At 51.8% G+C, this 14,173-nt stretch overlaps 4 protein-coding genes across 4 annotated transcripts; 2 read left to right on the forward strand and 2 right to left on the reverse strand.

The window, feature by feature from the left end:
- The first annotated feature begins 43 nt into the window (after window positions 1–43).
- On the forward strand, window positions 44–2,543 carry LOC131216168 (putative inactive tyrosine-protein kinase Wsck). The gene is made up of 4 exons (XM_058210585.1): window positions 44–256; window positions 333–1,237; window positions 1,307–1,983; window positions 2,049–2,543. Exons 1-4 carry the CDS (start codon window positions 57–59, stop codon window positions 2,535–2,537), a joined length of 2,271 nt encoding a protein of 756 aa, XP_058066568.1. The 5' UTR covers window positions 44–56; the 3' UTR covers window positions 2,538–2,543.
- Window positions 2,544–2,806: 263 nt separating this feature from the next.
- Window positions 2,807–4,443, forward strand: LOC131216106 (uncharacterized). Its single transcript, XM_058210517.1, has 3 exons — window positions 2,807–3,704; window positions 3,769–3,865; window positions 3,937–4,443. The coding sequence occupies exons 1-3, from the start codon at window positions 2,902–2,904 to the stop codon at window positions 4,390–4,392; spliced, it is 1,356 nt and encodes a 451-aa protein (XP_058066500.1). The 5' UTR covers window positions 2,807–2,901; the 3' UTR covers window positions 4,393–4,443.
- Window positions 4,444–4,446: 3 nt separating this feature from the next.
- On the reverse strand, window positions 4,447–5,318 carry LOC131216107 (uncharacterized). The gene has a single exon (XM_058210519.1). The coding sequence runs from the start codon at window positions 5,307–5,309 to the stop codon at window positions 4,533–4,535; it is 777 nt and encodes a 258-aa protein (XP_058066502.1). The 5' UTR covers window positions 5,310–5,318; the 3' UTR covers window positions 4,447–4,532.
- Window positions 5,319–5,794: 476 nt separating this feature from the next.
- LOC131216010 (cholinesterase) lies at window positions 5,795–13,560 on the reverse strand. Its single transcript, XM_058210406.1, has 2 exons — window positions 13,227–13,560; window positions 5,795–7,290 (listed from the first exon to the last, which is right to left on the reverse strand). Exons 1-2 carry the CDS (start codon window positions 13,522–13,524, stop codon window positions 5,795–5,797), a joined length of 1,794 nt encoding a protein of 597 aa, XP_058066389.1. The 5' UTR covers window positions 13,525–13,560.
- Between the last annotated feature and the right edge of the window lie 613 nt (window positions 13,561–14,173).

The following is a 14,173-nucleotide window of genomic DNA, read 5'->3' on the forward strand; positions in this document are numbered from 1 at the left end:
TGCGACCATCGCTCAGCTATTAGGTCTATGGTTTAATGATCTCGGCATCACGCGTAATGTTGCCAACGTTTCGTCCGCGATCGCGCTTCCCGGTGCTGGTGCTGGTGCTTGGGGCATTTGCGTTGTGTCGTTCAGCAGCAGCATCCGAAAAGCGTTCATATTTTGGGTGCTACGAACGCGATCGTTTTGCACGGTTAGCTGTAACAACGGAAAACTTGGACGTGTGCATCGACAATTGCGAGAGCAGCTTCAGCAGGTAAGTCTTTGTGGCGTGAGAACTGTGCCACAACGCTGCGATGAGTCACGTTTGATCACTGTTTTTCTGTTCACAGATACGCCGTACTGTCCGGTTCGCGGTGCAGTTGCACGAATACGATCCAAACCCGCGTTGTCGAGGACCGTGAATGTGGACTTTCCTGCGTCGAACAACCGGACATGAGCTGCGGTGGTGTTGCCGCGCAGAGCGTGTACGAAACGGGCATTGAAGTAGCCGGACCGGTGCGTAATCTGCGGATCGAGGGGGACACGCAACACGAAGATACGATTTCCATTCGGTGGGATCTGCCGGCCGAAGATGGGGCGCCCGTGGAACAGTTGCAGATTGTTGCTGAAGCTACCCGCACATACGCTAGCTACCGGATCCATCCGCTTCACTGGTCGCTGCCCAATACAACTACCGCGTTCGAGCTGTCGAATCTGAACCCGGGCACCGAGTACAACGTAACGGTCGTATCGATCTCTCCGAAAGGCGAAGGAGGTCGGGCCAGTACCGTTGGCAGCACCGAGATCGGCATCCCGGACCCGGAGCCCGAAGAACCGATCATACTGCGTCGGCTTGGTTCGACGATTTTAATCAAAATACTCCGAGCAACGAACAGCAACGGACCGGTCAATTTTTACCGGATTGTGGTGCACTACGTAAACGATGAACTTATCCAGCAGATTGACCACAGCCAGCTGAATACATTTCAAAAGTCGAAGGAAAACCGCGTTCCGTACTACATCGCGGCCGAGCTCGAGATGAAAGACGACGATTCGATGCTCTTCACGGTGGGCGATGGGCGGGAGTATCGGAGCTACTTCAATCCACCGATCACAGCCCGGGCCCACGTGCACATCTCGATCGGCGTCGTGAGTGTTTTGAATCACGTGGTGAAGGTTCGCTACGCCACCACAACCCACGAACAGCACCAGTATCCGGACCATCAGCACGTGAACTTAAGAACGGTTGAAGTTGGTAAGTATTTGTATTGTGCCGGGGTGCTATCTCGGAAGCATATGACTGACTGATCGATACCTGTTCCAGAGCGCAACGAAACCCTCATCACGATTCTCACCGTTGCTTGCGTTCTGTTTGGGATCGTGCTAACGGCAGCCATCATCCTGTACATTTATTTGCGCTACAAAACACCCTCGGCCAATCCGCGGCCCTTCGCCGACCATCACGAGCTCACGTTGCAGGGTCCGATTCTGGAGGTGGAAAACAGTGGCTTCATGCCGGACATTTACGAGCAGCGCGGTTTTGAGGCGGAACTGCGCGACATTATTGAGGGACTGGACCAATCGAAACACCACGCCCGAAAGTACCTCAGTCTTAACATTAACCACATTCTCGGCAGCGGAAAGTATGGGGATGTTTTGGCCGGAAGCTTGCAGCAAGAAGGGAACGATACGCCAACCCAGGTGCACGTTATTACGGACGACATGGACAGTGTCGATCAAATTGCATTCCTCAACGAGTTCAGACGGCTCGCTTCGCTAGAGTCCCATGCCAATGTGAATCTCTTTTACGGCGTTTGCGTGACGCCCGATTGGTGCTACCTTCTGTTTGAGCAAATGCAAAACACTCTCAAACAAACTCTGCTGAATGCCCGTGTGCCAAGCAACGTTAATAGTGCAAAGTTTTCTACAATATCCGAAGAGATCGTCGTGAACATCCTGTGCCTGGTGTGCGATGGGATGCAGTTTCTGGTGGACAATAATGTAAGTACCAGCCTGCAATGGCAAATTGGTGGGTATTAACGATTATCCCTTTCCGTCTTTTGCAGATTGTGAGCAAAAAGTTGTGTGCCCGCACCGTGTACGTGAATACCAAATTCGAGGTGAAGGTGAGTTCCTTCGGTCCACCGCTGCACGCCGAGGATACGGAGAAGACGATCGACATTGCCCGCTGGCACGCCCCGGAAGTCATCAAGTTCCAGAACCACAGCGTCAAGAGCGATGTTTGGTCGTTCGGCTTGCTCATCTGGGAGTGTTGCTGCCTTGGAGCCACCCCTTACGGGTCGACGACGACCGACAACCTATTCGCCGCGATCCGTGGTGGTCTGAAACCGGAGCGGCCATCGTTCATGTTCGAAGATCTGTACCAGCTGTGCATAAACTGCTGGGACTTGGATGCCAGCGATCGGCCAACCTTCGACGAGCTACGACGCTACCTGCGGCAAACGCTACCGATGCTCCGATATTTGCTTTCGTTCGAGCGGAAACAGAGTGTTCAGCTGCCGAGCTACTTACCTCACCTAGAGACGTTGGAGTGACTGCGAAGAAAAACAGTATTTTACTAACAATTTAAATCCGTCCAAGGGTCAACCCGTTTTTGACCACCCAGTTTGTGGGGCCTTTTTATTAATAAAACACAAAACACCTTTTTATACATTTTCTCTGAGATGTGAAGTTTAAGTGTTATACCTCCATTCGTAAACTTTATCCCGTATAACACCAACCGCGCACTGGCATTTGAAACAAACGTCAAAAAGGAAGGAGTTCGATTCTACGCAATTTAGTTTTGTTTTGCGGTGTTTTGTTTTAGTTTTAGCAATTGGAATCAACTCATTGGTGGGCTCAAATATTCCCGTGAAACGTGGAAACAGAACCACGAACAAGATTCCAGGGCCGAAAGCCATGGATAGACGCGCCGCCGAAATGTTTTCGATGAGCAATGAGGAGAGACAAAAGTTTTTGTTATCGTTGGTAATGGCCCAGCGATGCATGCAGCAGGAGCTGTTTATATTCCACTACAAAACGCAACGCAACCACATGAAACGAATTCGGGAGCGCTTCATGGCGAATCTAGCTCGGCGCCTGAGCATGAACCACAAGATGTACCGAGTGAAAGAAATCCAAATGCTCGCCTACGCTAGCAGATTCATGGACAACGTTAGACCCGGCCAGAGTCAAACTACCCGAAACCCAAGGCGTGCCCAAAGGGCACAGCACACCTGCCGCTGGCTGACTGCGATCGAGAGCGGTTCGCGGCCGTTCAACATGGACCTGTTCCGGATGGATTTTGGCACCTATCAGCACCTATGTGTCCGCCTTAAGAACGAGTTGAAATCGCCCAGCTCGTTGACTGTCAAAATGAAGGTGGCCATAGCCGTCTACATGCTCGGGAACGGTGTGAACTATCGGACGGCGGGTGTAAAACTTGGTGTTAGCAGCAGCACGGCCGAAAACTGCTTGAAATCCTTTTGCACGGCCATGGTCAAAGTTTGTCTCACCGACGTCATAAGCTTCCCGAAGACCGATGAAGAAGTTGCCGACATAGTCGCAGGATTCGAAACGCTGGCCTGTATCCCGCAGGTGCTGGGAGTTGTCGATTCTCTGCACATTCCCATAGACCTGCCGTTCACGGATCCATCGTCGTACGTCAACAGTAAAGCCTGGAACTCGATCGTACTGCAGACGGTGGTAGACAGCAAAGGACGGTAACTAAAGCCGGTTCATGGTTTCCAATGGCTACTGGATTGTAAATTTACTGTTACTTTGAAGGTTCATTGACTTCAACTGCAAACATCCCGGGCAAACCAACGACGAAACGGTGCTCTTAGATTCCTGTCTTTATGAAGTGATGGAACAACGAGAATGGGTACGTATGGCCTGCACAGGTACCAACTCGGCGTAGTTGCAGCCCATTTCAATTGCACCTTTCGCTTGCAGGCACCGAAAGAAATCAATGGGAAGAATGTGCATCCATTTCTGCTGGCAGATAGTGCGTATCCTTTGCTTCCGTGGCTGATAACACCGTACACTGAAGAGCCCCTGTTGCCCGACGAAATTTCGTTCAATGTGTACGCAGCAAAGGCCCGTGGCGCGGCCAGTAACGCGTTCGAACGGCTGTGCGGGCGCTGGACAATACTGCAACAAACCACGCACATCGACGTCAGCTTCGTCCCGGTAGTGGTGGCCACATGTTGCATTCTGCACAACATCATAGAGGGTCGGAATGTCCCCTACAACGAGCTGTGGAGCGAATCGACTGACGCGACGTACGTGAAACCCGTGCAGCCCGAGTCGGTGAGCGAAGTATCCCATCCCGGTGGTAACCAGCTGCGGAATGACTTGAGCGGATATATGCTCAATAACTTCCCGCTCATCGCGCTCGATGATGAATAGACTAATGCAAGCATTACTTCAATAAATCATATATTTTCACTTTCCACTTCACGCCACTTCATATGTTCTATTCTATGAATAATAAAAAGGAAATAAACACTACTTTTAAGCTGCTGATCGGATTTCTCGTCATGGGCAAATCAGTCCACCGGTTCTAGGTCCGCGGACTTCGTGGGTGCTTCGGCGCTGGCTTTAAAGCTGCTAAGATCTTGGATAAACTCATTCAGGCGACAGAAAAACCGTTCCGTTTGCTCCTCGAGCATTGCCCTCGTCGACGACTGAATTTCTTTCATGTACGCTTCTTCTCTCTGCGCGTGAAGGCTAAACTCATAATCAATCAACCGTTTCTGTGTTCGATAAAACTCATCGCTCAGTTCCTGCTTGCTCTCCGCAATTATTGCATGGAAGCCAGTCGATCGGCGTCGGCCATAGGCACGGGGATTCCTTCGCAAAGATCGTGCAGACAGTGGTAAACTTTGCTTGGGATTCTGTTCGGTGGTCTCGTCCTGTTCCGTTCGATCTTCCGAAGCTTCCCGAGAGCGATCGTCCATTTCCTCTACGACATCGTCTGTATCGCCATCGTTTACCACCCGCTCCGAACTCGATTCCGGCGGGTTCGTTTTCACCGAATTGAGCAGCACATCCATCTCTTCGTAGAACGGAAACAACTGCCGTTGGTTCGCGTCGTTACTGCGCTTGGCTCGCATGTACAAATTCTTCAGATTTTTCCACCGCACCGCAATCTGTCCGAAGTTTTTGTGCGGATACCCGCGGAGAAACAACAGCCGCTCTATTTTGCGATAGATCACTACGTTCCTGTGGTGCTTCGTGGTGAACGCCGCGGCAAAGTTTTTCTCCATCATAATCTGCAACAATTCCTTCGTTTCGTCGTACTTCCAGACATTTCGTTTATTCATTTCGACTACCAGCAATCCAATTCGTAGAACGACGACGCCAACGGCAGAGAACAACAAATCTGCAAACAAAGTATTCACTGACATTTGTGACGCCATCTGGCAGGGTTGCCAGCAACGCTAACTTGACGCTGTCGCGTTTCGCGTTCCTTGTCTCTGCAAGGACTCGATTTACTTTCGAAACCAACAACGATTTTTGCGTTTTGAACTGTATTACACGTGGGCAAGGGACGGTGCGTCCGGTTCCGGTAGAAAACTCAAGTACTCAACATTCAACAGACTGCTTCTGTTAGTTTACACATTTTATTTGTACACATATATTTCTCAAGAGTGTGGTACGGATTGAAGGAAAACGAATCGGTAACTGGGAAGAGGGAACGGAACGAAACGGATTCTCGCCGGTTCTCGCTACGCACGCCCGCCGTCGGCTCTATGTACAGGTTTCTTTATTACAGGAAGGCTTCCGGTAGACTGCCGCCACCGGGCCACTACGTCGTCGGACGCACCAGGTATCTCGTGAGTACGTAAACGAATGATTGTAACAGGATGAAGTTGGCCCCCACATACCCGGACGCCAGCCGGCTGTTTAGCAGTCCGCTGAACCGGCCACCGGCGGCCCCGTTGTACGTGGCGTTGCAACACTGGGCCGCAAAGTTGATGACACTCGGGTAGTACTGGTTCCAGAACTTGACCGCACCGAAACTCATCGTCGTGTGGTCGCTCATGTTGAACGATCGATCGATGATCAGTACGCCCGGCTCGGTGACGGTAAACTTTTCCCACCGGATGTACACGCCCACCTGCGTCGGGTTCGTAAACTTGGCAAAGTTCGCCCACAGCGTCATGACGATGTCGGCCACCCGCTTGTCCGCGCTGTCCCACTGCATCTGCTCGGCCAGCGCCAACCAGTACGGGAGGCCCCACAGAAAGATCAGCTCAAAGTTGTGCGGAACCCCGACCCAGTCGGGCACATCCTTGAGGGCCGCCGCGGTCCGCGGCTTAATGTCGAACCGATACACGAACGTGTCCGCCTGCTGGCTCATGTGCATGGCCAGTTCGATCGTGGGCGCCACGTACTTGCGCTCCGTGGCGAACTCGATGTACTTGCGGCGCAGCGTCATCGGGTCGGTGGTCGGTGGGTACGGTTTGTACTGATACTGGACCGCTTCCATCACGATGTCCATGTTGCCGCCGCACAGCGTCTCGTTAAACTCCATCTCGGACAGGTCGTTCATCACCACGTCGCTCAGCAGCGTTTCGAACATCTCCACGCCCAGCCCATGTTCCAGCATGTCGCCCATGGTCAGTTCCAGCACTTCCTCCATGTCCGTGTGGCCGATCAGTAGCGGCACCTTGCGCAGCTTGCCCTGGTGCACCAGCATGTTCGGGTGGTCGGCGATAAACGGCGTGGTGGTGTTGCTGAGCCCCCGGTCGATGATCGGGCCCCAGTCGATGGGGGGCGAGTTCTCGGCCAGGATCTGGGCGTCCACCCGCCGCAAGCAATCCATCAGCTTTGTGGTCGGCCGACGGAAACACCCGAAGGCGGTCGCCAGCTCGTCCAAGGCGGATGCATATTGCTTGGCGGGTCGGACGCTCGAGTCCAGCAGCACGCTGCCGGACATCAGGATCGCCTTGTGGAACATGTCGTCCGTCCACTCGCCCGACGTCAGGTGCAGCCCCACGCAGATGGCCCCGGTACCGTGGCCCATGATCGTCACCGACTCCTCGTTCCCGTTGAACAGCCGAATGTTGCGCTTGATCCACAGCAGCGCCGCCGACTGGTCCATCAGGCCAAAGTTCCCGGGCGCCTCGCCGTCCAGGCTGGTGAAGAACCCGAAGATACCCAACCGATAGCCCACCGTTACTACTATAATCTTCTGCTTAAACACCATCTGGAACGGGTTCAACGTGAACGGTGTGTCGCCGTCGAAATCGCCCGTCGGGAACGTCACCAGCACCGAGTAACCATCCGTCGGCATGGTCGCTACGAAGAAGAGTAGAAGAAGAAAGGCAACGCTTATGACCCCATTTGCTACGGTTAGTTATCCACTTTTTGTCAGCCCTGTCGTTGGGCCCAATCGAACGATGATTAATCGATTCGGGCAATCGGCCAATTAATTCCGCTCATTTGGCCGGCACCACAGAACTCCCATTAGACGCATGAACGGCCCTTTCGACGGAACTACTCCGATTTGCAAAATCATGCCAACGACGCCGCATTTGCCCACGGTGCGGGTTTGGTTCGTTGAACTTCCCCCCCTCGGCCGGAACTAGCAGGAAGTGATGGAAGCAAGGGTACCGGCCACCACTTGAAGACGGTGTGCCGCCGGCCGTAAGGACCTGCGGTTTCGTGTAACCGACTCCGTCACGCTTGCGGCGTGCCGCTGCCACCGAATCACGCCAACCGTTCCAGTGAGTCAGGGCCCTTGGGCGCGTCGCTCAGGGTCCGTTATCAGGCCGAGCCAATCTTGAAATATTGATGTAGGGTTTGCTTTTGACACTCGCTTCCCAGTGACCCAGCCTTTCGCGCGATGTCCCGACAAGAGGGCAATCCTTGGGGCTGGCGGACGCAGAAACAAACATGGAGGCCGATAGAGCGGACAGGATAGCGTGAAACTCCGGGCTTTGCTTTGGAATTCCTGCATTTTTTGCGTTGCCCGAAGTGTGTTTTTAATTAATTGCCCCTTTTTATGTGCTTCCAGCTGGAACTCCTTCGCCGGCCCGAGAGAGTGTGTGGCGCCTGGTTAAATATTTGACCACTTTCCGTGCTGCCGCGTGGATGGCTACAATTTTGGGGCAATTTCCTTAACCGGTGTAATTACCTACAAAATCAGCGCCGTCGTTGGCGACCCCCATTAATGGCGGGGAATTTAAAGAACGGCAATTGTTCAATAAAATACGGGTCAGCCGCAGAGTGGGTTGGCGTGTGTATTACGCAAAGTGTGACTGGTCCACTTTCAGGCCACATCACGTTCCTACGACAGTGTAGATGGTATTGTAATAAAACACTAATATATAAAGCACGATGTAAAGCGCCAGTCCCTTGGTCCTTTCTCACTTGGCGTGAATAAATACACTAAAACCAATCTGAAAACATGTTCGAATATGTTCCGAACCGCAACATGACTCGTCCAAGATAAGTTATCCACCAGGACATACTCGGAGCACCGGAGTCGGGAGGTGTTTCACCGTGAAAGCTAAAGAGGGTGTTACTCGGTCGATTGTACCGCCCGCGAAACCATTACGAGTTCATGGGGTCATCAGGACACCGCGTCTCTCGAGGTGCAGCACCGAACGTACTCCACTCGAACCCCCGACGGTCGCTAGGCGGATTTGTACAATTAATTCGGTCACGCAATCGCCAGCCAACCGTGAAGTGGAACCGGTCCTGCGACGGTCACGTATGTCTGCTGTCCGCCACACGGGCGAATGCAGAAAATGCGGCAGCGAAAGTGAAACGTTTCTTATCACCGATTGCAATTAGCTACCGATTGATAGTCAATTAGGAAAATCACCGATGATCCCGCCAGGCACGGCCAACGATCGACGAGTGGTTTCCGATTGTTCCTTTCTGGTTCGTGCAATTGGTAATTGAATTATGTGGCCATTTGTGAAGAGCTTTGCGGGAACATGTTTCAGTGTTCTTGTTTCTTGTTTTCCTCAACATCCTATATCCTATTTACATTTTCCACGCCAAAAACACCACACTTTCGATGTTAATCTACTCGTTGATGGCTTTGTTTATACGCTGGACATTAACGTGCGGTGCTGTAACGCCGACGATTTGCATATCGATTTTAGGGAACTCGGGTTCGGGTTCCAGCACAAGAGAAAGCACATCACAAACGCTTCCTTGGCAGGGCTTTTATACATTTAGTTCCCGGACGGAAAGTGATATGATTCATCCTTGAACCAAATAGACGAAGGTTTATTCGATTTATGCACCTGTACAGGGCGACGCCGGGTTCTAGAACTGGCGACTAAAGAATCGGCCAAGAATCTGCCTCTCGACACTGAAATTGTTTCGCCCGGGTGAGTCAGGTTGAAGGCCTAACAAGTGCACCGTAAACCTGTCAGGATGGCTATTGGTTGCCACATTGTAGCACGCTCGTGTACCGCACGGCACTTTGGTACATACTTCAAATTGCTGTAACTTCCGGTCACATATGCTACATTCCGATGATCGTCAAGGATGACTCGATAGTAAAACTAATGTAGAAAATGCGCCATTCCACCTGAATTGGCTCAAGGTCGACAGCACTTAAAGTTCTTCCTCAAGAACCAAAGATTTCGTCGAGGATTGTTCCGATTGTATGCTGTAGGTTAACGAGCCACTAGGCCCAAAATTAAATTAGTACTTCACAAACTGTCTGCTTACTTCCGGGCTCCCGAACCGGAGGCCCAAACCGAGGAAGTTCTCCGTTCACGCACGAACAATTATCTACCCCTAAACATCCGGCTTCCGACAGCGCGGCCTGGCTGGGAAAGAACGGGAAAGAAATTTTAAACTTTCTCCCAACCGCAGCCGATTACAATCAATTACAAATCCATCTGGTCCGACCTCCCCTGCACCGCCACGGAATCCGGATCGGTCCTCGCACGCACGCAGAAGGGCGCGCGTTGCCACTTAGCAGCCACAATTATTGGAACTTTGCCGGTGCCGGCTATCCTTCGAACCGATTTTCCGATCGCGAGGTCCGAACGGCGCAACCGATAAAGATTCAATTACGACGGCGTACGGCGAGTGATGGTGGTGCGTGTGGGCCCCAAACCGTGGGCCTGGAACTTGAGGACTGGAGCTTGAGTAGCGTTCTATCGTTCCTTATTTGTGGAGGCCCCCCCCTTTTTTTAGAGGGCAAAGCGGTCGGTTCCCATGAACTTCAGCGCCGCGCCGGGAAGGGCTAAACTTTTAGTACACCAATTACAGCGACCTTCGGATCGAACTCCGGCGAACTCCCGGCGGCGGAATGCAGCGACTGCGGTACTTCGGAAGTTCAGGTTTATTTTATTTCTGATCCTCTTTTTGTAGGGTCCCTTTTGCGGCACTTTTCCGAGTTTTTAGATTCAAAACCACTCCCCGTAATTGGCCTTGGTTCGTGCCGTAAATCAGCCAATCTTATTACCATTTTTACGATCATGACATCGACACTGCCAGAGGTGCGACTTTTCGTGCCGTACAGGTAAGTTTGGCCCTCTGGACCTTGGGGTGCGATCGTGTTCTTTTTATACCCACAAGTGATGATTGTTGCGCAATGGCACAATAGAGGTGCCTCTCCGGTGACCGGTGGAGGTTCATGGTCAACACCGGTGGGTTATGTAACTTGTCACCAAAAAAAAACGGGTCCTACAGCATAAGAATAACTTGCTCTGATTGATGATGGGATCGGCTGATGAGATTAAGGTCCTCGCAACGCCCGATGCTTGGGTTCACGTTTCAATGTCAAACCGAGTCGACCCTAGCGAGTGGTTCCTAACGAACGAATTATACCATCCTTTGCCGCTGATTTGCATGTCCTGAATATATTAATACTGCAGACGCTGGAGCCGATGATGAATTTGTGCTGACTTTTCGACGACGAGGTACGCGGAACTGTTTCTCTTTAAGGTTTAAGTGACCTGAAGTAAATGAGTGGCTCTCAAGGCTACTGAGGCGCCAAATAATAACCGGAACTCACGTGGTTCATTGGAAAATCCGTTTTCAAGCAAAAGAACAGGGGCCACAACACAATCGGCCGCACGCAGAAAGAAAAACAAAGCGTTCCTCACCCAATCGATTGGGTACCGCGCGCCAAAAGCCCTAGCAACGGGGCCTACTCGGAAAGCAGACGCCTCTGCCATATATTTATGCTTTCCCACAAACACTCGCATAACGTTTTCTTTTTTTTCTGCTTTTGGTTTCGCCAGGAACAGCCTACTTTTTTGCCAAAGTTCGTGCGACAAAGGCTGGTTGCTTGTTGGGAGGCGATCGGCATCGGGTCGGTCGGACAGTTTTGACAGTTGGATAGAATAGGCGCATGGAAGTTCGGTTCCGTTCGGTTCGGAATGTAGGTTAAAATTGAATCCATAGGAGCGAGTATCGTGTGGCGCATTAGACACGCTTGCAACACCTCGGCCTGCTGTTTCTTATTATTTTTTCGGCGCCTTTTAGTGCCTTTTTCTAAACACTTCGGTCGGAAATATTGTTTTCCATTCCACAATTGTGTTTTGTGAGTACCAAAATAGTGTTTTAATTACACTGGTGTCGCCGATGACCGCACTCAATGGCTGATGGGCAGTAGATATTGACAAAGGATACTGGCACATTGATGTTCCATCGAGAGAATTTCTTAGCCATTTCAAAGCGAATAAAAAGAAAAACCAACTCTTACCATTCAACCATTAGGTCGAAGGGCAGCAGTAATTCTTTCGATAGCGTTCGTGGCCGCGCGAATTAAGAACTATAATTTACAGTACGCAAAACGCAAAGGTGTACTGGTGGCAGAGCCCCTGAAAGATCCCTATCGGCGAGTAAAGAGGAATTACGTTGGGCCACCGATCAGCCGTCAATCGTGGTCCTTCGCTGCTGAAGTGCCTCCGCATGATAATTAGCATTATGCTGATGGCGAGCATTCCCGATGGGGAGAGATAACTGCCACCGATCCTGTAGGTGTAGCCGTAGTCGGTACTTTTAAGTGCTAGTATGCTGGCCCATTCTTCGAAGGAAGCCCGGAAACGGTGAGGAACCACGACCGGCACCCGATGGGTCACCGCCGAGAGGCTGATGGGAATGTCAGATTACGGCAGGCTAGGAAAGTAGGTTCGCCACCGTGGCTGCAGCAACAGTTGCTCAACTATTCCAAATAGTTAGTTGTCCGGTGGGTTGGTAGAGATAATTTCTGCTCAACTTTGTAAAATAATCACCACTCTGCAGTCCCGACGCGATAAGCGATCCGACGCCAAGTCAGAATGGAGGCGCCTGGTAAAAGGAAGCAAACTTCCAAATGGAACAGGTTCTTCGGAATTTCGGTGAAAACTCTTATACATTTTACCCGTATTATCCGTGTATTACACTTTTTGTCACCAACCTTCTGCTATGTGCATCCAACTCCCCAGGCAAATAATGCATTTCTGCCTCATGTTTTCACAATCCGGAAATTTCCTTCATGGCCCGTTCATACAGCTAGCTAGGGGCCAAGGAAGTAATGTAGCAACCCGACCCGGACCGCGGGTGGACCGTGTGCCGACACGGCGCTTGTGATTGTTTATTTCTACGGCCGTCAACAATAAAATATTCCACCCCGCGGAGGAAGTCAATGGCCATAAAACCGAAATTTGACTCCGTTCAAGGAAAGAGCCGCGCCAGTCGGTGCACATTGTCAACCGTTGGTGGCCGGTGAATTTATGATTTTCCTACTTCCCGACGCGCGTGCACACTGGTGGAAAGCGGGTTTTCCCGCTCGGTTCATTTCCTTCACAGAACGTCAACGATTTTTCTTGGGGCTAAAACGTTCGGACGTTGGTTGGGACCTTCGTCAAGGATTCGGGCCACCGCGAGTTCAACGTAACGTGTGACGGTAATCCACTCGATCCACCGTGAGGCCAAAATTATATATTTAAGCTATATTTTCCCACTTTCAAATTAACTACCCATTTTCCAGACCTCACCGTTTTATCATATTTGCAAACTAACTCGAGTTAATATGGGAAAAAAGTTCCACCCGAATCCAGTTGAATCTCTCACGAACTGCCGTTCAACAGCCTTTCTGACCGAACCGAGTCCCCCAGGTTCAAAGAACTCTCCTCAAGCCGCTTTCGTTTGAATGTGGAACCGATTTCCCTTACGTTTTCCACCAATTTTCGTCGGATTAAGCTTCACACTGGGGCCAATCGATGATTGTTTGCTGAAGGTATTCGGTCCCGTAGCTACGCTCCGCTACTCACCGTCCGGGATGTAGATGTTGAGGAACAGGCAGTCCTCGTCGAACTGCTTCTCCCCGCCACCGTCGTCGCTCGACTGGATCAGCTCCATAAACAGCTGGTTGTGGCGTCGGTGGGTGTCCCGTGGCATGTGCCAACAGAGCGGGGCCGGGCTGGTCGCGTTCTTCACGCCCTCCCAGCTCGGTAGATTGTCCACAACCGGGGGCGTGAACCGTTTCTCGGCGACCGGTGCCTGGGCGTACGGCAGGCCCAGATAGGCGACCACTCGCTGCGTCCGGAACATCTTCATATACATGCCCATCACCGTGCCCTGGCCGGGAAGCGTCACCGTCGGTGGATCACGAGCCGAGGCTCCCCACAGGAGCAGCATGGCCCACACTAGCACCATCCGGGCAGCCGTGGCCCCCGTGGTCGACACTGCCATGGCAATTTTCACTTTCGTGCGCACGGAATTCACCGATTGGTTTTCCTTCGATCTTCTTTTTCGGATCCGGCAATTGGAACTGGAGCGCCACGCGAATCTGGAGCACCGAAATTCACCAGCAACACTAGTCCTCTCCGCGTGGCTCCGTCGCGCGCGTTGCACCAACACCAAACAACGGCGCGAATGATGGAATTCAGGTGAATTTCGGGTTGCCGCCACGAACCGGTTCCAGTGCCTTTTTGATTAAAGTCGCACCAAAAACCTGCTCTGCCTGATTCTGCCTGAAACCTGATTTCAATGTTTACACTTTTTCACCAACGGACGCAGGATACGCCCGTGTCTTACGGTCGCCCCAGACCCTCGCGGATTCTTACGGTCCTTACAGGGCGCTCATCACGCGAATCCTTCCTCGACGGTTGCTGGCGTTTGAATGGAGCGCGTTCGGGAGCCAACAGTCCCGAAGAGCCGTTGTTCGTCCTGAACGTGGGCTTTGAACCACGGTCCCTCGGCTCCAAGACTCCAAACA

Source organism: Anopheles bellator, chromosome 1 (genome assembly GCF_943735745.2).
Source record: "Anopheles bellator chromosome 1, idAnoBellAS_SP24_06.2, whole genome shotgun sequence".
NCBI classification, from domain to species: domain Eukaryota; kingdom Metazoa; phylum Arthropoda; class Insecta; order Diptera; family Culicidae; genus Anopheles; species Anopheles bellator.